Source organism: Pan troglodytes, chromosome 18, assembly GCF_028858775.2.
Source record: "Pan troglodytes isolate AG18354 chromosome 18, NHGRI_mPanTro3-v2.0_pri, whole genome shotgun sequence".
NCBI classification, from domain to species: Eukaryota; Metazoa; Chordata; class Mammalia; order Primates; family Hominidae; genus Pan; species Pan troglodytes.
The window spans coordinates 9,293,855-9,321,059 of NC_072416.2; the positions used below are offsets into that span (position 1 = coordinate 9,293,855).

General features: G+C 42.6%; 1 protein-coding gene across 23 annotated transcripts in view; it reads left to right on the forward strand.

Moving 5' to 3' along the window:
* Positions 1–27,205, forward strand: part of RBFOX1 (RNA binding fox-1 homolog 1) — a 2,477,231-nt gene that overhangs the window by 1,408,302 nt on the left and 1,041,724 nt on the right. For all 23 annotated transcript variants that reach the window (XM_054668820.1, XM_054668821.1, XM_054668819.2 and 20 more), the window contains one exon: positions 9,412–9,459. In XM_054668820.1, coding sequence (XP_054524795.1) covers positions 9,412–9,459 — 48 coding nt within the window. The remainder of the gene's footprint in view (positions 1–9,411; positions 9,460–27,205) is intronic.

Genomic DNA, 27,205 nt, shown 5'->3' on the forward strand with positions numbered 1-27,205 from the left:
AGATAATACAGAATTTTCTCATTTCAAGATCCTTAATTATGTCTGCACAGACTCCATTTGCAAACAAGGTCACATTCACAGGCACTAGGGACTAGTCGGCTTGAGCATATCTTTTGGGGGGCTGCTGTTGAACCCAGTGCTGGCTACTGACTTCTAAATCCTCTGAGGTCTCAGGAGCTTCGTTGTCCGGTGTTTCTCTCCACATTTTCTCGGGAACCTTTAAGTGCCAGATACTTCAGAGCTGGGAATGCTGCTGGTAAGGGATCCGGGATGCTGGCATCCTTGCATTGTGGGCATGAACAACCCTGACCTACAAAAATTATCAAAAGCAACCAACACACCAAGTGTAGAAGAAAAGACGTCTCTCTCGGGAGAGAGAACTGCTTCTGAAAAGAACGGACACACGAGTGCTTTGAAGTCTAAAATCTCAAAGAACCTAGAGGCCTTGGAAGAGAAAACTTTAAAAATAGACATGTTTTTAAGTTCTCAGTGCTTCACTCAGAACCAGGTTTCACAAAGCCTGTTGGAAGATGTCATCAAGGACAGCTGACATTTACTGATAACTTGCCATATGCTAAGACCATGGCGTGTATTGGATATGCCTAGCCACAAACGAGGCAACCATGATTGTTAATATGCTTCTCTTACAAATAGGGAAAGTGAGGCTAAGCAAAGTCGGCCTCCTTGTGCAGAGTTCCAAAACTGGTGTGGTTGAGTCCGGTAGGATAAACCCTAGCAGTGTGATTCTGCTATCTGTGTGGAATCCCATCTGTCGCCAGCAAGTGAGCCTCCGCTGTTCAGGGTTTCCCGGCTACAAAAAGTAGAAGGGCTGCCTTCTGTCGGGAAATTGATTGCTTGGTGATGAGTCCACAGCTCAAAATTCATACTTAACACTTAAGTAGTTGAGCTGTTTTCCAAGCGAAGTGGTCGAGTGGGGCTGAAGTACTTACTTGACGAGTCTGGTTCAGAAAAGGTCAGGTCGGAACCCATCCAGAGACACCGGCTCTAGGCAGAGTGATCCGAACAATAATTTGTTCTCGCCAAAGTGACATTTTTCCAATTTGAGTGCAGCATTGTTCAGAAGCAAATGCAGTCCCCTGGGGCGCCTCCCGCATAGATCTGCAGCAGATGACAAACCAACAATATCATCTAAATAAAAAATCCAGCATGGGTTTAGTAAATTAATCCTGACAAGAATAAATTGAATAATCTTAGGGAAATGGCAAGAGCTCTGATTCTGCCAGATGGCTCTTTTCTGTCGCTTGCGTGGGTCCTCGGTGGCAGATTAAGAACAAAAATCTGCCTTTGGTTTATTGATTTCGTTAGTTCGTTGATTAACACCTGCCACTTCTGTGTGGGTAAATCATAATCGGATATGAACTCTTCCTGGCAAACTTAACATATTTTCACTCAAGGAGAGAAAGGAAATGCTTATTTCACCTGGTCAGAATGGGCAAAAGCAGACAGACAGCTGCTTTTCCTCACCTCGTTTCTCAGTGGTATTTTCTAGGTTTAAAAGTCATCTGTGATTTTCATCACTCCCATATTGAGTTAATCTCCCGTTTCTGTTTAGGTTTCTTAGCAGACAAATTCAAGGAGAGTTTTTAGTAAGAGTGAGGGATGTTGTTCCTGACTCAGTGTCCGAAGTCAGTCAGAGACTTCAGCCATTAATTTAGGAGACAGGGTGAGAAAAGGAAGATACCGCGTGTACACATGATCCCACATCCTAGGACTGGGCCTTACAGGTCGTCTGGGAACCTTGTCTTAGTCAGCCTGGGCTACCCTAACAAACTGCCATAGACTGGATAGCTTCTGAATAGAACATTTACTTTGTCATAGTTCTTGTGTCTGGATATTCAAGATCAAGGTGCCAGCATTGTAAGGTTCTGATGAGTGCCTTCTTCCTGGCTTGTAGTCAGTCATTCTCACTGGGTCCTCATTTGGACATTACTGGGCTTAGGCTACGAGAGAGAGAGAGAGAGAGAGAGAGAGAGAGAGAGAGAGAATGAATGAGAATGAATGAGGTCTCTGGTGTCTCTTCTTAAAAGGATATTAATTCTTTCTTTATTTTATTTTATTTTTGAGATGGAATCTTGCTCTGTTGCCCAGGCTCTAGTGCAGTGACATGATCTTGGGGCTCGCTGCAACCTCCGCCTCCCGGGTTGAAATGATTCTCCTGCCTCACCCTCCCAAGTAGCTGGGATTATAGGTGCCCACCACCATGCCTGGCTAATTTTTCTATTATATTGAAATCCAATGGGGTTTCACCTTGTTGGCCACGTTGGTCTTGAGCCCCTGCCCTCAAGTGATACACCTGCCTTAGACTCCCAAAGTGATGGGCTTATAGGTGTGAGCCACCACACCCAGCCAAGGGCACTCATTCTTAGGACCTCATTTAACCTTAATCACTTCCTTAGAGTTCCCATCTCCAAATACAGCCACACTGAGGGTTAGAGCTATGACATATGAATTTTAGGGGGGACACATACATTCAGTCCATCATACTACTTGTTAAAAATGTTGATTCCGATTCAATGTATCTGGGATGAGGTGTGATGTGTTGCATTTTTTTTTAAGGATGGGATCTTGCTCTGTCACTAGGTTGGAATGCAGTGGTACGATCTTAGCTCACTGCAGCCTTGACTGCCTAGGGATAAGTGATCCCCTTCTCTTTGTTTTGAAACAGAGTCTTGTTCTTTGTTGCCCAGTCTGGAGTGTAGTGGTGCAATCTCGGCTTACTGCAGCATCAGTCTACAGGGTTTAAGTGATTCTCGTGCCTCAGCCTATCTAGTAGCTGGAATTACACGTGTGTGCCACCATGCCCAGCTAATTTTTGTATTTTTAGTAGAGACAGGGGTTTCATCTTCTTGCCCAGACAGGTCTCAAACTCCTGGCCTCAAGTGATCCACCTTCCTTGGCCTCCCAAAGTGCTGGGATTACAGGCATGAGCCACTGCACCTGGCTTCAAGTGATCCTTCGATTTCAGCTTCCCAAGAAGCTGGGACCACAGGTGCATACCACCCCACCTAGCTAATTTTTTTCTTCTTTATTATTATTTTTTTTGTAGAGACACTGTCTCCCTAAGGTTTCCAGGCTGGTCTTGAACTCCTGGACTCAAACAATCCTCTGGACTCGGCCTCCCAAAGTGCTGGGATTATAGGCATGATGCATTTTAACCGGCTCCCAGGGGCATCGTACTTGCTGGGGTGCAGACTCCACGTTGAGTAGGAAGTTCCTCATACTCCCCTTATGTGCGGATGAGGGAATCTTGCTGAAGGACCGCATGGTTATTAAATAGTAACACCCTGCTTTAAGAGTCTAGTGCCGTGAGTCTAATGCCAGGAGTCTAATGCCAGAACTGGAATTACCCGCAGCCCTGTCCTCCCACCCTTCAGCCTTCAGTCCACTGCCACATCCCCTGGAGGGCTTGGTAGCATGCATCGACGGGCCCTTACCCTTTAAATTTTGGATTCAGTAACTGAGGGCTCTTCCGTGCAAACCTCATATTTTTCACTTCAGGAGAGAAAGGAAATGCATCACCTGGTCAGAACGGGCAGAAGCAGACAGAGAGCTGCTTTTTCTCACCTCATTTCTCAATGGCATTTTCTACAGAAAATACAGCCTGAGAATCTGGGTATTTTTCTTTGCTTATTTATGTAAACTGACAAAAGTTATATATATTTATCATGTACAACATGATGTTTGGAATGTGTGTACATTGTGGAATGGCTAAATAGAGCCAATATCATATACCTTACCTCACATCGTCATTTTTTTGTGGTTAGAACACATAACATCTACTTTCTTAGCAATTTTCAAGATTACAACATGTTGTTAACTGTAGTCACCATGTTGTATAATATTTGAACTTATTCCTCCTGTCTCACTGAAATTTTATGTCTTGAGGCCCATGTCTGCCCAGCAAACCCCCTGGTAGTGAGGGTAGTTCCTGCCAGCCCCTGGTAACCACCATTGTACTTTTTAGTATATTTTTTGTATTTGTTTCATGCAGTATTTGTCTTTCTGTAACTGGCTCATTCAACTTAACATAATGTTCTCCAGGTTCATCCATGTCATCACAGTGACAGGCTTTCCTTCTTTATTAAGGCTGAAATGGTATTCTATTGTGTATATATACCACATTTGCTTTATGTGGTTCTTCCTTGATGGACACTTAGTTTTTTGCTTTTTGTTTTATTTCAGTAGGTTTCTGGGGAACAGGTGGTGTTTGATTACATGAACAAGTTCTTCAGTGGTGGTTTCTGAGATTTTAATGCACCCATCACCCAAGCACTGTACACCGTACCCAATGTGTAATCTTTTATCCCTCACCACTCCCCCACCCTTTCACCTGAGTCCCCAAAGTCCACTGTACCATTCTTATGCCTTTGCTTCCTCATCGCTTAGCTCCCACTTATGAATGAGAACATGCAATGTTTTGTTTTCCATTCGTGACTTGTTTCACTTAGAATGATGGTCTGCAGTTCCATCCAGGTTGCTGTGAATGCCATTATTTCATTCATTTTTATGGCTCAGTAGTATTCCATTATATATTTTGGGGAAGTATTTTATTACATATGTATATATAATATATAGTATTCCATTATATATATATAAGTATATGCATGTATATTGGGAAAGTTTTCTGTTATAAATGTATAGTATATTATATATTGTATTCATATGTATAGTATTCCAATATACCACACTTTCTTTTATCTACTTGTGGATTGATGGGCATTTGGGCTGGTTCCATGTTTTTGCAACTCTGAATTGTGCTGCTATAAACATGGGGTATTCAGTTTGATTCCCTATCTTGGCTATTGTGAATAATGCTGCAATGAAGAAGGAAGTGCAGAGATCTCTTTGACATATGGATTTCATTTCCTTTGAGTGAATCTGCAGTAGTGGGATTGCTGGATCATACAGTAGATCTGTTTTTAATTTTTTGAGAAGCCTCCACCCAGTTTTTTGTAATAACTGTAAGAATATGCATTTTTAACAGCAGCTGATGCTGCTGGTTGGAGAGTCTCACTTTGAGAAGCACATGTCCCTTGCTTCTCCAGGTTTTTTTGTTTGGTTGCTTGGTTTTATTTTTATTTATTTTTTCTTTTTTTGCTGTGAATAACCCCTTCTTCCCATAGCAAGGAAAAGAATGAAACCTGTGGATAAATTATGTGGACTGACCAAACCACCTTGAGGAAAATAAAATTACCTGGAGGAAAGGGAAAGCACCTGATTAGGGATCACTTCTGGTTACAGATTTAAGCTCCCTCATTGTGTGATTCAGTACGAGTTACCTAATGGCTAATCACAATTATCATGCCACAGAGTAACTAAGGAATACCCACTTTGTCGAATGTTGGTAATTTAGAGGCGGTACGAAAAACACCAAGCACAGTTCCTGGCACGAAAGAGGTATTTAATCATTGCTCACCGGTTCAGTCCCACTTGACTGATAGGAAAACAGTCTGTTCTACATAAAACAAGATATTTGCTATACGAGTCTTCACCTTATGATATTGTCTCTTTTTGTTCCACTCTGGATTCAAAGGGACCTAGAATTTGCTGTGTTTACTAATAAATCACCAGCTTCTCATATTAACCTTTCCTAATGATGCATCCACAGAGAAAACCCCACTGCCTCTTGGTGAGAAAATCAACATTTCTACAGACTTAACCAAAATGGAGTCCCTAATGTTTTTTGTTTGTTTAATTGGTTGGTTGGTTGTTTTTTGGAAACAGAGTCTCACTACGTTGCCCAGGCTGAAGTGCAATGGCATGATCCCGGCTTACTGCAACCTCCGCCTTCCCGGTTCAAGTGATTCTCTTGTCTCAGCCTCCTGAGTAGCTGGGATTACAGGTGTGCACCAACACGCCCAGCTAATTTTGTATGTTTAGTGGAGATGGAGTTTCACCATATTAGCCAGGCTGATCTCAAACTCCTGACCTCAGGTGATCCACCCGCGTCAGTCTCCCTGAGTGCTGGGATTGCAGGCGTGAGCCACCACATCTGGCCTGGAACCCCTAATGTTTGTAACCGCCTACACAACCCTGCACACCCATACCCTCCCTGCCTCCATGGAGAGCATGGCCAGGCTACAGACCTTGCAACGGCCCCAGGTCACCATCTTTCTCTCCCAAGCTGTATCCTTTCTTTAAAAATGTCCCATTGATTTTATCTGGCCTCTGACTACTTCTCTCCCCTTCCCCTGCCACACCCTTATCCATCCACCATCATCTCACACCTGGACTCCTGTGGTAGCCCCCAAATTTTTCTCCCTACTTAAATTTGTAACCCCTGACTGCCGGTTCTGTTAAAATAGAAGTCAGATCATGCCTGTCCTCTCTTCATAATGCCTGAGTGAAACCCACAAGTGCCCATGAGGATGTGGACAGATTGGAACACTTGCGCACTGTTAGTGGGGATGTAAAATGGTGCACCTGCTGTGGAAAACGGTAGGGTGGTTCCTCAAAAAATGAAACATTGAATTACCATGGGGTTTGGCAATCTCACTTCTGGGCATACGCACAAAAGAATTGAAAGCAGGGAGTTGAATAGATACGTACACACCCATGTTCATAGCAGCATCATTCACAATAGCCGAAAGGTGGAAACAGCCCAAATATCTATCCACAGATGGCGCTTATGAATGGATAAACCAAATTTGGTCTCTCCATACAATGCAATGTTATTCATCCTTAATAAGAATGAAATTCTAACACATGCTACCACATGGATGAACCTTGAAGACATTATGCTAAGTGAAATAAGCCAGGCACAGAAGGACAAATGTTGTATGACTGCACTTATGCAAGTGTGAAGTCCTCAATTGTATGACTCTAAAATTCATATAGTGAAGTCGTAACTTCCAATGTGACTGTGTTTTGGAGATTAGGCCTTTAGGGAGGTAATTCAGGTTAAATGATGTCATAAGGGTGGGGTCTTAATCCAATAGGATTGGTGGCCTTAAAAGAAAGATGGCCACACCTTACGGTGGTTCACACCTGTAATCCCAGCACTTTGGGAGGGCGAGGCGGGCAGATCACTAGGTCAAGAGATCGAGAGCATCCTGGCCAATATGGTGAAATCCCGTCTCTACTAAAAATACAAAATTAGTTGGGGGTTGTGGTGCGTGCCTGTAGTCCCAGCTACTCGGGAGGCTGAGGCAGAAGAATCACTTGAACCTGGGAGATGGAGGTTGCAGTGAGCCAAGATCTCGCCACTGCACTCCAGTCTGGCGACAGAGCTAGACTCCGTCTCAGGAAAGAAAAAAAAAAGCCATGGGTCTGTCTCCCTTTCTCTCTCTCTCAGAAAGTATAGAGCAGCAGCTATGTGAGGCACCATGAGAAGGAGGCATCTACAAGCCAGGAAGAGGGACCTCACCAGGAACCCTGAGAGAGCCTTGACCTTGAACTTCCACCCATAGAACTCTAAGAAAATAAATTTCAGTCGTTGAAGTCACCTAGTCTGTAATATTTTTTATGGCATTCCTAGCCGACTTATACAATGAGAGGAGTCTAGAGTAGCAAAATCCACAGAGACAGAAAGCAGAAGGTGGTTTTCAGGGGCTCTGGGAGGGGAAGTGAAGAGTTATTGTTTAATGGGTACAGGTGGAAAAATGAAAAAATTCTGGAGATGGAGGGTGGTGATGGTTGCACAACAGTCTGAATGGGTAATGCCCCAGAACTGTGCACCTACAATGGTAAAATTGTTAATGATATTGTATTTTATCACAATAAGGTAATAAAACTCTGAGTGGTTTCTCACTGATCTCAAAATAAAGTAAACATCTTCCTGTGATCTAATTCCCCTTTATTTTCCTCTCTTACTTCCCTCTAACCACAGTGGCCTCCTTCCTCTTGCTTGGCTCTTTCCAATGCATTTCCGCCTTGGGGCTTTGAACTTGCTCTTCGTTTGCCTGGGATGTTCTCTTCCCCAGTGGGCTACTTGGCTCATCCCCCTAACTTCCTTCAAGCCTTTTCTCAATTGCCACTTTTTCAAAAAAATCAACATCGTATTCCCCTACCCTCAGCATTTCCCACCCCCTTCTCCTTGGTTTATTTTTCTTCATAGTACATATTCTTTCTGGAATACCATTAAGTGATATGCATTGTTTAATGCTTGTCTTGTCCAGAAGAATGTAAGCATCACCAGGGCGGGCCTGCCATGTGTCTTCTACATTGTTGAGTCCTCCATGCCTAGTGCAAGGTCTAGCAGCCAAGAGTTGCTAAATAAATATCTTCCATTTGAATAAATTAATGCCACTATTGCTTGTGGGACTGTGTCTGTCATTTTGTCTAATTAATGAGTTCCCTGAGGGTAGGAATTATGTTTGTTTCACCTTTTCGTACCAGGACAACAAGAAAAAAATGCAGAAAATCATAGGTCTGCAATAAATATGAATGATTGGATGAGTGGAATGGTAGATGGATGGGTGGATGGATGGATGAATGGATGGATGGATGAATGGGTGGGTGGAGGGATGAATGGAGGGTAGATGAAGGAAGGAAGGATGGATGAATAGATGAGTGGATAGAGGATGGATAGATGGATGGATGGGTGGGTAGATGAATGGGTGGATGGATGGATATGTGGGTGGATGGATGGATATGTGGGTGGATGGATGAGTAGACGGATGAATGGGAGAAGGATGCAGGATAGATGGATGATTGGATAGATGGGGATAGCTGGGTGGATGGCTGGATGGATGAATGGATAAAAAGATGAATTTGGGTGGATGGGCGAGTGAGTAGATGATTGATGGATAGAGGATGGATGAAAGATGGATGGATGGATGGATGGATGGATAGAGGAAGGGTGGGTGGGTCAATGAATGGATAGATGGGTGGATGGATAGGGGAAGGATGGAGGATGAATGGATGATTAGATCAATGGGCATGGCTGGTTGGGTGGATGAATGGATGGGTAGAGGAACAATGAATGAATGGAGAGGAGATGAATGGATGGATGGTTGGATGGTTGGAAGGATAAAAAATAGATCCTGATAATTTGTGTTGAAGTGAGACATATCTGACTATCCTAAATTTTGAATGGGAGAGATATTAAAGGCAGTCTCTGCTGATGTGAACAATTGTATGGAGGGCAGATTATTTTATGAGCCATCAGTTCCTCTTTGCTATGACCTCTGATCCATAGCCTTTGCCTACATTCCACATCTGCATGTAATAAAACTTACTTATGAGATACATATGTCTCTAATGCAAACACCGCAGCATATACCTCTAAAAAGCACTATAAAGAGCAATGACTCGAGGAAGAACAATTAGGAGCATGAGCTCTTTATTATTTTAAAGGGCATTTCAACAACACCACTGAATGTTCTCTGACCATAAGTCTGACTACTACTGTTCTTTCTCTCACTTTCCTTTCTTTTCTTCTCTTCTCAGGATATCAAAGCAGACTGCAATACCTGCGTGGAAATAGAAGACAGAAAGGTGAGTCAATATTTTTCATTTTTAGGGTTGCAAACAAAACAAGAACTCTGTGAATTGAACCCAGGTGTTTAAGGCATGCCCCTCTCGATGATGGTTTGTAGGTGATTCATGGTCTATTACATATTTAAAGACAATCAGACTTAAAAATGCTTGTCATTTTACTCCTTTACAATCTGTGTTACTTCTGATGGCTTCATGAGGAGTGCATATTGTAATATTTTACAAAAAATGTGGTGCTGATTTCTGTTTCAGTCATAACCTTCTTTTCAGGAAAATACTTTAACACTTGTCACATTGAACTTGAATATTGATGTTGACGTTCATTGTGTGTATCATATGTATAATTATTAATTATATTATTACTTACATTATAGAATATATAATATTAGGCTTCCCAGGGTGTGTCCCTATATATCTGACTCATACACTTGAAAAAAAGCTCACGGCCAGGTGTGGTGGCCCATGCCTATAATCCCAACACTTTGGGAGGCAGAGGTGGGTGGATCATCTGAGGTCAGGAGTTAGAGACCAACCTGGCCAACATGGGGAAGCCCCGTATCTACTAAAAATAGAAAAGTTAGCCGGGTGTGGTGGCACGCGCCTGTAATCCCAGCTACTTGGGAGGCTGAGGCAGGAGAATCACTTGATCCTTGGAGGTGGAGACTGCAGTGAGCCAAAATTGCACCAGCGCACTCCAGCCTGAGTGACAAAATAAGCCTCCGTTTCAAAAAAAAAAAAAAAAAAAAAAAAAAAAAGAGCTCGCCCTCAATTTCCATCACAACACATTCATATGAGCAACAGCGTCCTATCTGAGATTAAGGGGGGAGGGGGCAATGCCATTTTCTACATATTTAGAGTCCCTTCACCCATTTATCTTCTTTGCTACACTTAATGTGAATCCCCTCAGGAAAAGCAACCGTTAGACAATTGTTTGTTAATATTTTCACAGTCTCTTTTTATTGACAAGAGTTCACAGACATTTCTGCAGCAAAGCACATCCGAGGAGATCAGATTTTACCCTGTGTATGCCTTGGATCCAAAGAGGTCAAATAAGCAAGTTAAGAGTACATGCCTCCTGGCTACTTTTGACATCGTTCCACAAGTTTGAAAGATGTTTCTTCTTTCAAGTGTACCATTATTGTCAAATGGGTTATTATTTCAAGCAGAGGTTTTCAGCTCTGATTGTATGATGACTTGGGCATGTCTGCTGATTAATAAGGTGGTGGAGGACTTCTCAAAACAAAAATTTGCTTTTAAATAAAAAGCAGTTGCCACACATTATTTTAGGGAGTGTTAATCTCCTCACATTGGGAAGAATAATGATACAGTAAGTTCAATTCAATCTGCGTGATCCCAGCTTGCAGTTTTGTGTTGCTCTAGTTTGCTGGCAAAGGAATTTCAATTCATGTTTGCATTCACCATGTGTTTGCATGCTGCTATATGCATGTGTGCATTTAGTGAGTTGGACAGATGGAATTGCTGCTTAGGTGAAGCGTGTGTCCAAAGTCTTCTACCAATGTTCTGCCCAGCCGAATCATTCTGCTCATGTCAGAGTGTTTAGAAAGCATGTTCCCCAACCTGCTTCCAAAGGTCATTTGCATTTCCCTTGGACTTTTATGGAATTCATCAGCATGTTTTGTCCGGTATCTTTTTTAAAAATTTAATTGCCAATAGTGCTTGAAAGATAATATAGGAACTGATGCTGTTAGAACAACCTGAGCTCCATCACGCACAAGGTAAATAAGCAGCCAGGGTAAGCTCTGGGCAAGGAGAGCCACCCAAGCTCCACTCCACCTATGCGAACTGCCTTTGGTTAAGACATCATGATGATGGCAACTGCCCTGGTTTCTGGCTACTCTGTGATGCATCTTGGTGGGAAAAATCATTAATGGTCATACTGTTCATATGTGATTTCAGCTCTTCCCAAGAAAGGGGAAAATAGATACACACACACACACACACACACACACACACACACACACACTTCTAGTTTTTTCATAAATTGTTGGATTGAGTCAATAATGTCAAATGAAGCCTTGTTTCTGATGAGTTTTCCCATTTTTTTCTAAACTTGACCTCATATGACTGATAGATAAATTTCCAAAGTTTGTTGCAGTTAATTGGTGATGCATCTTAGTGATAAGAAAAAATAATGCCCAGTTAAAATTCTCAATGTCTTACTCTCTAAGGACTTTTTTTAAAAAAAGAGTCTTTTAAACAAGGTAACTCCTCTCCTCTCCTCTCCTCCCCTCAACTCTCCTCTCCTCCCCTCTCCTCCCCTCTCCTCCCCTCTCCTCCCCTCTCCTCCCCTCCCTTTTCCTCTCCTCTCTTCCCCTTTCCTCTCCTCTCCTCCCCTTTCCTCTCCTCTCTTCCCCTTTCCTCTCCTCTCCTCCCCTTTCCTCTCCTCCCCTTTCCTCTCCTCTCCTCCCCTTTCCTCTCCTCCCCTTTCCTCTCCTCTCCTCCCCTTTCCTCTCCTCTCTTCCCCTTTCCTCTCCTCTCCTTTCCTCTCCTCTCCTCCCCTTTCCTCTCCTCCCCTCTCCTCTCCTCCCCTTTCCTCTCCTCTCCTCCCCTTTCCTCTCCTCTCCTCCCCTTTCCTCTCCTCTCCTCCCCTTTCCTCTCCTCTCCTCCCCTTTCCTCTCCTCCCCTCTCCTCTTTTCCTCCTTCCCTTTTTCTCTCCTCCTTTCCTTCCCACTTTCTCGCCTTCCTTCCTCCCTTCTTCCTTCCTTCTTTTTCCTTCCTTCAAATTCCCAGTAATACAGTGAATCTTATACTCACGCTATAGTTTCTCTGTTTCTAACAATTGTTAAGAAGACGTTGGGAGTGAGGTTTTAGGAAGTTGCTTTATATATGGGAGACATTTCTCTTAATTGAAAAGTCAAGAAGCAAACGCTAATGATCCCTGAGGGGTGGCGTGCCCCTCACCCCAGCAGAAGAGCTCCATCCCCCTCCCTCTCTGCTTGGTGATATGGTGTGAGGCCACACAGGGAGCCATTGGCTGCGGCAGCCAGAGTGATCGCCGTCAGGTTCTGGGAGTGCACTCTGGTGCCTCTGCCACACTGATGTGTAGTTTAGGAAATTTCACCACTGGAGTGATGACAGTTGCTCACGCACGTGTGTGTGTGCATGTCCCTCTCCATTTAACCCAAATGCTTCCGGCAAAATCAGTAATTTGATAAAGTGCAATTGAAGTGACAAGAGATGGCAGAGGTGCCAAAATAATAAGTAAACCTGTCTCTGAAGCGGCACCCTCTTGGCCTATGTGGATTTTTACTACTGTTGAGAGCTCTGAAAGAGAACTGGTGGTGCTTTCTTTAAAGCTCTTTTTATTTTATTTTATTTTATTTCATTTCATTTTATTTTATTTTATTTTACTTTAGTTAAGGGAGCTTCACAGAACCCCTATAGGATGTGATGGCTTCTCAAGAATCACTTTATTTTTTATTATTTTTTATTTTTCTTTCACCTCCCCCAGCTTTCTGTCTACTTCGTTTCCAGATATTCCATATATATGGATATATTTGTGTACCTCGATCTATAGCTATGTATATTGTTGAATATCTTCTTGATAGAAGAATTTTAGAAAAGACAAAATCTTAGGTTTTCCATGGAGTCCTACGGGGCCTCTCCAAATTGTGCCTCATTCCCATTCTCTTCCTTTCAATGGGGCCGATTATCTTGAGATGAATGATTTTCCCACTGAATCGTAGACCAGATATCATGATAGAAGATAAACGGTGAATTTCAAGAGTGGAAGAGAGCCTTCATTTTTTTTTTTTTTTTAAACAGTCTCCCTCTGTCTCAAATCTGGATTGCAGTGGTGTGATCGTGATCTCAGCTCATTGCAACCTCCGCCTCCCGGGTTCAAGCGATTCTCCTGCCTCAGCCTCCTGCCTGGCTAATTTTTGTATTCTTAGTAGAGGTGGGGTTTTACCATGTTGGCCAGGATGATCTTGAACTCCTGACCTTGTGATCCGCCTGCTTCAGCCTCCCAAAGTGCTGGGATTACAGGCATGAGCCACCACACCCGGCCGAGAGCCCTCATCTTGATGTAGAGCAATAAAATCGTTCTTCTTTATCTGCACACAGTCTGGGCTCGATCTGAGACTCTTCATAGAATAAAAGAATTTTTATCCTCTCCTGTTTTTCTATTTTTCTTTATCCCAGACGCCTATTTTCTCTCAGGCTGACAGGAAACTAATTGCCATTTGGAAAACCTTGCCTGGCTGTTTATGGGGAAATTCATAATGTGTATTGGAGTGTGGCTTTATGTTTTTCTTTCACTTCCAAGCCCGCCAATTAGCAGAGCCCCTATGAATGTACCTGCTTGGATGGTTTCTGGCCATTGCTTAAACTCTCTCAGAGGGTGTCCTAGGGAGATCCTAAGGGATGGTGGAGTTTTTCACCCTTTAATAGGAAGCAGGAGCACAGGTTTTTTTGTTTTTGTTTTTGTTTTTCCTCCTGCAGGTGAACGTTATGGAGCTAATGCAGATTTAGCAAAGGTGACGGGAGGTAACCCATCACTTGGAGCGGCTGTATGGCCTCACAAAACCTGATGCGTTTGACATTTACAGTACCGGTGTTTCTGCTGGGGCACTGAAGCATTTAAATTCATTTTTATTTGTGGTGTAAAATCCATCTGAATTTCAATACTATTATAAAGACTGAGATTCAGGTGATGAGAGGAGAGGCTGATGGATCAGTCAAGGGGAGAATCTGTCAAGAGGAGAAGAGAGCCCATTTGTCAGAGGTTATAAACACAGACAGGGCTTCCTCTTCTCACTTATCGCCTGGCCTGGTGCAGCTAAACAGTTTCAGATCTGCTATAAAATCGCATGAAAGGAGTTTGAGTGGTTTTCCAAGTTATGGCGACTTTCAGATTGGGTCCAGTGGAAGCTGCGATTGGGAGATAGCTTTCGTGCGGTGTTTAACACTGAGAGTTCTGAACTCATCTTTTTACAATTCTTCTTCCAGATCAGGTATCTTAAGTACCGCCGAATACTTAAAACAGCTGTGGTGTGGAAGTACCATCATTTCCCCTGTTTTACAGGTAAAATAAAGGAAGCTCAGGCACATTTAAGTGACTTGCCTGAGATCACTCAAGCATGAGACCAGGATTTAAGCTCAGAGATTCTTACTCCAGAGTCTGTGCTCTTAGTTTCAATACTACCCTGCTTACGGTTTTCAATATGGGGCAGGCTTTCAGCTCCCACATTGCAGCTCTAGCTGGTTCACAGTGGGGATTCTTCACAGTGTTTACAAGCCTGCCCTTCCGGGAAGTAGTTGGCACCCAACAGTGGGGTGGTCAGATGTCTTCTGGCTTTGAGGGTGAGGGACAGTAGCACTGGAACTGGAGTGCTGACCTCAGTTTCCAAAGACCTGATTCGGTTCCTAGGTTTGGCAATTTCAGCAGAGTAGATACAAGGGTTAGAAATTATTGCTTAAAGAGTATTAGGGAGGCTGGGCACTGTGGCTCATGCCTGTAATCCCAGCACTTTTGGAGGCTGAGGCGGCCTCCAAGATCAGGAGTTCGAGACCAGCATGGCCAACATAGTGAAACATCATCTCTACCACAAATACAAAAATTTCCTGGGTGTGGTGGCATACGCCTGTAGTCGCAGCTACTTGGGAAGCTGAGGTGGAGAATTGCTTGAACCTGGGAGGCAGAGGTTGCAGTGAGCTGAGATCTCGCCATTGCACTTCAGCCTGGGCAATAAGAATGAGACTTCATCTTAAAAAAAAAAAAAAAAAAGCAAGAAATTCTTGCTTAAAGAGTATTACGGAAAATAGCTAATGCATGCTGGGCTTAATACCTTGGTGATGGATTGATAGGTGCAGCCAACCACTATGACACACGATTACTTATATAACAAACCTGCACATCCCGCACATGTACCCCAGAACTAAAAATAAACATAAAAAAGTAATTCTTGCATAGGTAATGGTTAGTAGCTCAGACAAATTAAGTCACTTGCCCAAGATTATTCAGGATGTATCATGAGGCCACGATTTGAGCTCAGAGATTCTTACTCCAGAGTCTGTACATAGCCTTTGGAGCTTGAAATGTCTGGGTTTCAATCCCAGCCCTCCCAAATAGCAACTCTGTGACCTTGAGAAGCTTTCTTACCCTGCATATATCTTCATCTGCTTATCTGTAAATTGGAAGTGATACAATCTGCTTGAAATATTGGCTTGAGAAATTCATAATACTGCAAATCATTTTATATAATACATGGCACAAAATAAGAACTGGATTAACTGTAGCTGCTGTTGTTTTTGCTGGTATCCACACCTACAGGCCTACCATGTCATTTATAATTACATTTATTTTATCAAATGAGGCCCTGGAAAGTCTTAGGGGATCTCAGGGGAGCATGCAACCAATGGGACCTAGTAGGCCTTGGAAATATTTCACAAAGGAAGAGGATCCTTGGTGTAGGTCAGGAAATACAAATGCACCTGCCTGCGAAGTCCAGGTAGGAAATAATGAATTAATGAAGAGGCAGAGGGGTGATTGTCTTTAACGTGAAGTCCTATGTACTGCAGCGACCTGGAAGGTGATACCTTCATATCTTGGGAGCTGTTATTCAGCTAAATGTGGCCATGTGGAATATAGATTCAGTATTGCTGTTTTCTAAGCCAATCTGAATTTTCCTGTAATACCACTGATTTTTAACTTACTATGAGCAATCCAAATGAAGCACACATGCAGAAAAGTTTCAAGAGACTTACAAGACTTGAGTGTTGAAAGCTAACTCTCAGTGGGTTAGAAAGAGCTCCCATGTGCCTAATTCCAGGCTCTGTCGGTCTATGAAAGGCCCTCCTGGCAGAGGGAACAGCATGGCGAGGACAAGACGGTGTAGAGAACATGGTATGTTTATGGTGAATGCAAGTCCAGTGTCTGTGTCTGAGATTGGCTAAAGGAGAGACTACAGCAGTGAGTAGGTAGGTTATGGAGGGAATAGTTTATCAGGCCAATGCATTAGGGTTCTGTGTCAATCCTCTGTCCCCACAGATGGCAAATCTTTACTGGATGGGGCCAGAGTTACACAGCACCAAGAAGGTACTTAAACTAGTATGAAGAACCCAGCCAAAGTGAAAGTCAGCAGGGGAATAAGAACTGGGGATGGTGCCCAGAGAAAGACCCAGAGACTGGCCCTGGGTGAATGCAGGAAGCTGAACACTTTGATTCGAGCAAGGTGAAGTCGGCCAGGACCCTGAGAAATCACAGGGCTGGGTTGCCCCTTCCTTGTGATGTGTGACAGAATGAACATGGGAATGCAACTGTCTCTTTGAAATGTTGATTTAGCGGCGGGATGCCTGGATTATTTGGTAGTTCAACTTCTAATTTTTTGAAGGACCTCTATACTGTTGTGCATAATGGCTATAAGGATATATAAGAATGTCCATTTTAACATCAAGGGAGTTCTACAATGGAATATTATTTAGCCATTGAAACGAAGGGAAATCCTGCCATTTGCAACAAGATAGATGAACCTAGAGGACATTAGGTGAAGTGAAGTAAGCCACACACAGAAAGGCAAATACTACATGAGCTCACTTTTACCTGGAATCTAAGAAAGTGAAACTCACAGAAGCAGAGAGTAGGATGGTGGTTGCCAGGGACTGGGGGGTGAAAAAAAGGGAGGATCTTGGTCAAAGGATACAAACCCTCATCATAAGATTAAGTTATAGATAACTAATGTACAGCACAGTGATTAGAGTTTAATTAATGTGTTTTACACTTGAAATGTGGTAAGAGAGTAGATCTCAAGTGTTCTCACACACACAAGTATGTGAGATGATGGATATGTTAATTAGCTTGGTAGTAGTAATCATTTCATAATGTACACATGTATCAACAGGTCACATTGTATCTGTTAAATATATGCAATTTTTGTTTTTCAGTTTTATCTCAATACAGTTAGGGAGAAAAAATAGAGATGTGGAATAGAAGAGGAACACATTTTCCTGCAGGCTGGTATTGTACAAGTGTTGAAACACTTAGATTAGATTTCAGGTGGCAAATGAGGTACCTTCAGGCAGTTCATGGATATGGTATCAAATCACGTAGTAGGGAAGTTATTTCCTTGTCAACTATTTCTCAGACCTTGAGACTACATCAAAGACATAATTTGGTGGTTGGTTAAAAAAAAAAAGAAAAAAAACCTAAAAGACTCAAACATTTGATCATCTACCTTTTTAACCAAGGGACCCAGAGCCCCTGACAGGCAATTCTGGCATCTGGCTATAACTGAATGACAGTGTTTTACTTTGGCATTAGAGTTACTTTCTACATATGACAAAAAAATACTGTTCTTTCTGCTCTTTTTGTTTACTTCAACGAGCTATTTCTTTTCTTTAAAACAAATACTCCCATAGACTCGTAAAACATTTATTGAGAACAGAAACAATTTAAAGAAAAGCACATGAATGTGTAAAAATTGTGAGTATGGATCGCACATAACTGAAGCGTAGGAAACACTGTTTTCTACTGGTGGGTTTGCATTCAGGGGAGAGTTTCTTGTTTGCATTTTGTAAGTTTCAAACTCTCCTTGGGTGCAGGAGGGAACCAGAAGTGGGCAGGGATGGACACAGGAGTCCAGGGTGGAAGGCAGACTGGAGGATGGGTCTGAACTAGAGCCATGTAGGAGATGGGGAAGAGGAAGGTTTGCATTTTCAAGAGACCGGATAAGTCCTATCCACATGACTTACTGACAATGGATGGGTGTCATGAATGTCTCCACCCAGGAACTTGTCACAGATGGCTCAGCTTAAGTATTTGTGTATAGTTTGCTGCCATGAGGAAGAAGAAAGGAGTTGATCAACACTGACAATGGATTGATCTCCTGGTTTAGGGCTTATATGCCAGTGAGGTTGCATATGAGCATGACATAGCCAGCAGGATTTGTTTCTATTAGTGCCAGTCTCTTGCCCCTGGGAATAGGAGTGGACTAGATCTCTGCACTTCTGATAGCAGAACAAAGACGGAGGAGAAGGTTCACTCCTTCCTGGAAGGGCCTCTTTCTAGAATGGGGAGTATTCATGAAGGAGTTTCCCTTCAAAGACCAAAGCGAAGATACTTAAGGCACATAAGGGCAGAGGCTGCCGTGAGCGCCCATCTGGATGAGACTCACAGAGTCCCCTGGGGATTGGATTTCTTTTCTGCTTCCAATGTCCTTTGTTTAAGGCCATTAGGCATACACGTTAAAATGGAAGAAGCTCCAAAATTCCTGGAATCTTTGGAAATGAAAATTAGAGCATCCCTGAGGAAGGGTATTTGAGTTTGAGTCTGAAGGGACATGGGGTGGAGAGCACCCTGGGCCAGGTGCAGAGGAGGGAGTCTGGAGGTTGAGCATGGCATGACTAAGGAACTGAATACACGTCAGTGTAGCTGGGGCTCAGGCAGCAGTGGGAAAAGTGGCTAGAGATAAAGCTCAAAGCAGGCAAAGGCTAATCCACCTGAAACCTTATGACCAGGAAGAGTATTATGTCCTTTAATATAGAATGAAATCTGTGTCACATGGACTGTGATATCACCATGAGAAATGGTCAGGTGTGTAAAGACAGTTTCTTTGTCTTATGGAGTCTACTTGCTCATAGATCATGTTTATGTATGACCTTTCAGACTTCTGTCAGTTCCCTTCTGGTCCAGCCATCTCTAGCCAAGGAATGGGACAAAGAGATCTAACACCAGCAAAGCTTTTTGCTGTGTCGCTTGGCTTTTCTGTTCATTCTGCATTTTACATCCTATGCAAATTCCCTAAAACTGTCAGTCATCTTCAGATTAGTAACCCTCATTCCTCTTGGGCATGGCTCTCATTCCAAACTAATGCATAGCCACTAGCCAGCCTGTTGTTTAGGGCAACACCTCACCCCTGGTCCTACTATCTCTGGTCAAAGAAATGTGCGCGGTCATCTAGCGTCAGCAAATCATCTTGTATCTACAGATCTGCCTCAGCTCCTTTGCTCAGTAAGAACTTGTGGATGGGATCTTGGTAGGATGTGATACATATACCACAAGTAGATCTCATTGTGTCCTTTTTCTCTGCTGAGAAGCAGGGCTGTGCGAGAGACAGCTGCGCATGTAGCCCACCACCAGTGAGATTCGACATCATTTTTACTGAGACTGGGGACCAGGCAATAGCAGAGATTATGAATCCAGCGTCTGAAATTGCGTGTTCAGAACCCACAGATAGGCAGGGATGGAAGTCAGTTCTGGAGATATTCAGTTGGTGGAGATGGGTTGCTGCCAAGAAATCCTCAGCAGTTTTGTTCACTCCTCCTAATTTATTTCAAAAGGCAAGGTAGTACAGTTTTGCAGTCAAACGGATCTGGAGTTCAATCCTGGTTCTGCCCCTTCACCAGCTGGCAGACCTTGGAAAAGTCACATTCCTGTCTGTCCACAGCTGCATCGTCTATAAAACAGGGACAGACATTGTTTGTAAATCATGCATCCCATGCACTGTTCTTGTGTGCCGCATTAGTCAGGGCATTTTCAATTGTCATAGAAAATGAAGTCAGACTAGCCTAAGGAGAAAAATAAGTGACAGTTATAAGTAAAGTGGGACTGTCTTCAGCATAGCTGGATGCTGGCACTTTAATTTCACTAGATGCTAAGGACGGCAACCACCAGCTGTATTAACTCCCACCTGTGGAGAAAAGGAGCTTCTTTTTCAGTGGCTTAGTACAGTTCCTGGATGTGGCTTAACAGGTGTCACTTAGCTATAAAGGGCAATATCCCTCTTGTTTGTCTTCCCTCAGCCACCCCAGCAGTGGGATGGGGTCCAGCTAAATGACTTAAATGGACTAAAAAATGAGGGAGGGGGCTGGGCACGGTGGCTCACGCCTATAATGCCAGCCCTTTGGGAGGCCCAGGTGGCTGGATTACCTGAGGTCAAGAGTTGGAGACCAGCCAGGACAACATGGTGAAACCCCATCGCTGCTAAAAATAAAAAATATAAAAAAAAAATATTAGCCAGGAGTAGTGACAGCCACCTGTAATTGCAGCTACTTGGGAGGCTGAGGTAGGAGAATCACTTAAACCCGGGAGGCGGTGATTGCAGTGAGCTGAGATTGTGCCATCACATGCCAGTCTGGGTAACAAGAGTGAAACTCTATCCCCAAAAAAAAAAAAAAAAAAAAAAAAAAAAAGGAGTGTCACCTAATGAAACCTTTACTGTTATTTTTTTTTCTAGAAAGGAAAATGAATAATAATAATAATAGCAACTACCTTGCATTGAGGATTTACTAGATGCCATAGACCGTTTTTTAGTACTTTATGCATATTCTATTATTGAATCCTTAGAAAGATTCTTTAAGACAGATAGAATATTTATCCCCATGTTACAGATGAGAAAAATGAGGGAAGGAGGTGATATGGTTTGACCACGTCCCCACCCAAATCTCATCTTGAATTGGAGCTCCCATAATTCCCACATGCTGTGAGAGGTACCTGGTGGGAGGCAATTGAATCATGGGTATGGTTTCCCCCACACTGTTCTCATGGTAGTGAATAAGTCTCCCGAGATCTGACAGTTTTATAAGAGGAAACCCCTTTCGCTTGTTTTTCATTCTTTGTCTGCCACCATATAAAACATGCCTTTTGCCTCCCATCATGATGATGAGACCTCCTAGCCACATGGAACTCTGAGTCTATTAAACCTTTCTTTCTTTATAAATTATCCAGTCTCAGGTACGTCTGTATCAGCAGCGTGAAAACAGACTAATACAGGAGGAGTTGAAGCATGTGACTGAGGCCGAGCACAGTGGCTCATGCCTATAATCCCAGCACTTTGGGAGGCCGAGGCGGGCGGATCACCTGAGGTCAGGAGTTTGAAACCAGCCTGGCTAACATGATGAAACCCTGTCTCTACCACAAGTACAAAATGTATCCAGGTGTGGTAGTGGGCACCTATAATCCTAGCCATGCTATTCGGGAGGCTGAGTTAGGAGAATCACTTGAACCTGGAAGGCAGAGGTTACAGTGAGCTGAGATCACACCACTGCACTCCAGCCTGGGTGACAGAGTAAGACTCTGTCTCCAAAAAAAAAATCATGTGACTGAGGTCACCCAGGTGGTAACTGTGGAGGTGGGATTCAAACCCAGGAAGTCTTTGTTTGACTCTTAACCTCTAGGCTGTACTGCCTCTTCCAAGCATGCTTCACAGGAAGAAGAAAATATGTCCCTTCTATGCTCCACATGCTCAGGGCCTGACGCACAGGTAAACGGTGACTTATGAGAGTTATTGCAACAAAACCCTCAACATAACAGAAAAAACCTGGGCCACTGCTAAATGTCATCCCGTGATATATCTCTGCATTTAATTTCCTCCCAATTACTCAGCCTAAGGTATTATCTCGGGGTCCTCAATGAGTCTGCTCCACAGAACCATCAAAATGCTCACGGTTCCAAGCAGTGCCTCACTTGCCAGCACAGCTGACAGTTATTTTTGTAGGCAAGGGCTTCTGACTCTAGGATGGGTCTCTGCACCTGCCTTTTATATTTGATTCACAGGTTAACTCTTTTACTAAACGTTGGAAATGAGATGTTAGTCGTGCTTTCCTCTTTCATTTATTTTTGGGAAATTTGAGGGTGGTGGTGGGTTGGGGGAGAGGGAGGCAGGTAAAAAGTCGCAGAGCTTCTAAAATGAATGTGGTGTTGAGTTAAATTAGCCTCTGATGGGCCGGAAACCTAAATGACAGATGATGAGAAGCTGCTGGGCACCCTCAGCAGTGCCATGGACACAGTGGTAGCCCAGAGAGTGTAATGAAAAGCACTGAGGTAGATCGGGCTATTGGTCTCATACACCTTCAGTCACCCTTGAAGCTGGCTTTGGGAAGCTCGTCTAAAGAATGCCAGGTGTAATCGTGTGGCTAAGAGCTTCAGCTTAGGATTCTAAAAGGCCTGGCTTTGAACCCCAGCTTGGTGGTTTCCTGGTTATTTAACCTCTCAGATGCTCAAGCTGTTATATAAAAGGGAGAGGAGGAGAGAATATTTTCTGGGGTCACTATGGGACTCAATGAACTCTTACACTGAGGGTACTTATCATCTTGGCTAGGTACAGGATGCACCTTGAATAACTGCAAGCTGGCTGGGCACGGTGGCTCATGCCTGGAATCCCAGCGCTTTTTGGACACAAGTGGGAGGATTACTTGAGCTCAGGAGTTTGAGATGAGCCTGGGCAACATAGACCCCATTTCTGCAAAACTGAAGAAAAAAATATAGCCACATAGTTAGGCATGATGGTGCATGCCTGTAGTCCCAGCTACTCAAAAGGCTTAAGGAGAAGGATCTCTGGAGCCCAGGAGTTCAAGGCTGCAGTGACCTATAGTCGTACCACCACACTCCAGCCTGGGTGACGGAGCAAGACCCTATCTCTAAAAAACTAAAAAAAAAAAAAAAAAAAAAAAAAAGTACAAGCTGCCTGATTATTACACTTAAATCTGCTTTCTTCCTACTCTTTTTTAAATCTTTGACTCTGTTTCTTAGATTCCTAGTGAGATCAGAGAGTGTACATCTAGGACAAGTTAAGATAATAGCAAAGTAAACTACAAAGCTTAAACTGGATACCAAACCCTCAATTACCTGTCTAGAGTTTTGTGTATCCTGTAGCTACTTCTCAATCTGAGTGAAAGAGTATAGAGTTGAGAGCATAAGTAAAGGTGCAGACCAGGGATTGGAAACAGACTGAATCTCTGGTGTCAAGTCATATTGATTGTGGCTGCACAGAACACCTTGTTGATGAGGAGTCTGAGATTGTGGCATGTGGGTTCTCCCAGAAAGAGTGCATGATTGATTAGTGATGCCTGCCAAGGGTGGAAGAGTGAGAGCCACAGGGCACCTGCCAGATATAGTTTAGTTGTTCCTGGCACAGAATCTGGCAACTGAGGAGTGATACAAAGCCACGTGTTGTGTGTTTCAGCCCAAATATGCTTCTGTTCTTAGGGGCATGCCTGTTTTCCTTATGTTATGGATTTGCAGCTTAACAAGGCACTGCTATTTTCATGGATAGTGCATGGCTTAAAGATAATTTAGCAAATAAGAGGTTTATATCAGGCATGGGTAGCCACCCTTTCCTAGGTGCTTGAGAAGCCTTCTCTGTTGATTACATTATGGTAGCAGTTCATATGATGTCATCCTCATATAACTAGGGTTATGTTTTGATGCCTTAATTTTAAAAGTGTGATTTGTCTATGATGATATTTGTCATCTCTTTGCAATTTTGTATTAATTGGGGCTGAATTGCTTACATTTTAATATCATTAATTATAGCTATTATTTGCATGTGCCACTTACTTTACTTAAAAGAAGCAAGTCTATTCTTTTGTGTAATTTTTAGCAAACTTCTTTCTTTAAACTCTGAATTAGAATGCATTTAGGAAATGCTTAATCAAGCACAGAGCTATTTTTCAAAGATTGTTCTGTCATCTCTTCTAAAAAGATGGCAATGGCTTTTTTGTGATGAGTGGAGTGAACGTTAATTAATTTTTCTTTCTCTTCAGTTGGTGGGTTTTATTATCCCACTTCTTGATGTGTGATTGGGTGACTTCACACTTTAGATAGAAAGCATGCCCTGTCCAAATGTGATTTATGTTTTCCCAGCACTTTTGCACAGTTCAGCTGAAATTTTCTTCGTGTTGATCAAGGTCAGAAAACCCAGCGATTATGCCATCCATCTCAGCAAGTAGGTTGCTGGAAAAATTTGTGATGGAACGTGATGCAATAACAACAGAATTCAAGGGTGGAGTGGGAAACCATGCCCATGTGTGTGCGTTTGTCTATCACATGAACACACTCACCCAATTCACTTCTTATATTGAGCTTCTTTTTATCAAGTTACAAGGCTTTTTGGGCAATTCTGGGTTAGGATTTATTTTTGCAGAAAGTCATAAAAACTGTGTGATCTTTTTACTGTGGCCATTTTAAACTAACAGCTATCAGAATTTGCAGATCAGCCAGAGGTTTTTCATATTTTCTTTGTTTTTTTCCAGAGTGATTGCAGTATGATTGACAAGTAAAAATTATATGTTTAAGATATACAGCTTGATGTTTTGATTTTCATATACATTATGAAAAAGTCGTTAGAATCAAGTGAATTAACACATCTATCACCTCATATATTGCTATTTTTTCTTTTGTTTCTTTTCTTTTGCGTGTGTGTGTGAGTGTGGTGAGAACACTTAAGATCTACCCTCTTAGCAAATTTTATATTTCCTTTTCAACTGAAAGGTTTTCTGGGTGCTTTGGAGGACAGACCCTTCAGAATAGAAAAGGTCCTAAGCTTAAGGACTTCTAGCTTTTGGTTAAGGGAGCACAGTGGAAAAGCAAATGCTCACCCTGAGCCAGGCAGGCAGATCTGATGGAGCCAGGGAGGTAGACGGCACTTATCATCCTAAGTAACCGACCCATGGTATATGGAGAATCAAGTCAAAGGAGTAACTGACAAACTTCAAGTCCACCTGTCAAAATAGCACCCTAACTTACAGTAAGGAAAATCTATGTCTGTCTGTCTATCTATCTGTCTATGTATCTCTATATATTGAGACAGGGCCTTGCTCTAGTGTCCACGTTGGAGTGCAGTGGTATGATCATGGCTCACTGCAGCCTCAGCCTCCTGGGCACAAGTAGTTATATAGTACCAAGTGGGCATGTTGTACTTACTCAGTGTGATCGTCCTACATCAGCTTCCCAAGTAGCTGGAACCACAGGAGCGCACCGTTATGCCTGGCTATGTTTTTTTTTTTTTAATTTTTGTAGAGACGGGGTTTTCCCTATGTTGTCCAGGCTGACTTCCAAGTCCGGAGCTCAAGCAGTCCTTCCATCTTGGCCTCCCAAAGTGCTGGGATTACCGGGGTGAGCCAGTGCTCCCAGCCAAACATATGTATTTTTAATTTGATCTATTCAGATTGAGTTTTCATGTTGATTGAATTCATCAATTCATAAGTTGACAAATGTTAATTTTGCACCATGACTGGAATGTTTTCATAAAGAAATCATAAAATTATAAGAGCTAAGGATATAACAGAAAACATACCCCCAAAGAAAGCATAAGTAGACTTAAACACACGGTAAATTCCTTTCCTTGATAGTGGTATGAAAATGCAAATTAAAACCATATAATATACCAATCTCTATCTACTAAAATTAGCCAGGTTAACATGAAATAAGAATACTACCTTTTCCCATATTGGTGATGTTGCTATAAAACTGGTTTCCTTATGGCCGGGCACGGTGGTTCACGCCTGTAATCCCAGCACTCTGGGAGGCCGAGGTGGGTGGATCACAAGGTCAGGAGATCGAGACCATCCTAGCTAACACGCTGAATCCCTGTCTCTACTAAAAATGCAAAAAAAAAAAAAAGTAGCCGGGCATGGTGGCGGGAGCCTGTAGTCCCAGCTACTCTGGAGGCTGAGGCAGGAGAGAGGTGTGAACCCAGGAGGCGGAGCTTGCAGCGAGCGGAGATCGTGCCACCGCACTCCAGCCTGGGTGACAGAGCGAGACTCCATCTCAAAAAAAAAAAAACCAAAAACAAAAAATAACTGGTTTCCTTATTTACTGGGCATGATGTTGCAATTTGGTAGAAGTCATTTAAAAACCAGAGTACTCATACCTATGAACAACCAGATAATTATTTCTTTTGACCCAATCTTATTCATTATTTCTTATTATTCCAGTCGAATGGAAACAAAAGGACACCTGGACTGAGCCACCCTTGTTATTTTACTTGCAATGTCAAAATATTGGCAACAACCTAAATGCTTAATCTTAAGGTAATGGCTTATGATGCTGAGCACAGAACATGATAGAGTATTATGCAGCCATTAAAAACGATGAATACACTTGTGTCAGAGGTCCATGGAATAGTAATTGATACAATGTTTAATAAAAACACATCTTATAAGATATTTTGACCATGTCTAAAATTTGCATGGAAAAGAGAAATATTCATGTTCATATTCAAACATCATTTTATTAATTTGATATTTGAACATTAGAAAGTAAGACATAATAGAAGAATAGGGAAGTCTGTTGGGATGCATCTAGGAAGGAATTTAGGACTGAGTTTGGGCAAGTTCCTTAGTCTTTCTGCATCTCAGATTCCTCTTCTGAACCGAATTTGTAGTTTTTTTTATCCCTCACCTGCTCCCCACCCTTTCCCCCTGAGTCCCCAAAGTCCGTTATATCATTCTTATGCCTTTGCATCCTCATAGCTTAGCTCCCACTTAGGAGTGAGGACATACGATGTTTGGTTTTCCATTTCTGAGTTACTTCAATTAGAATAACAGTTTCCAGTCCCATCCAGGTTGCTGTGAATGCCATTAATTCATTCCTTTTTATGACGGAGTAGTATTCCATCGAATCAGCGTATCCCAGTAATTATAAGAGTTCATGAAATTGTTGTGTGCCATTTTACATTCAGACTGCATTTTCACATGCCAAGTTGCCTTTAAAAACTGTTGCGACTACTAAGTAGATAGGATGATAACGCGAAATATCAATATCGAACAGCTGATTTTAAATGGCTTGGTCATATGTTAACTTGTGCACTGTACCAAATGTTTCTGACATTATTTGGAATAGGTGAACCTATCCGATAGTTGTTAATCACATTCGGTTTCAAAGACCGTAGGTCCATCTCACCTAATTATACTGGTATTGGAGGCTAAGGTAACATTAGCTAGAAATAGATACTTATCTTTTATTTAGTTTCTATTTACGAGCTTTTGGAAATACAAAGGTCATTGA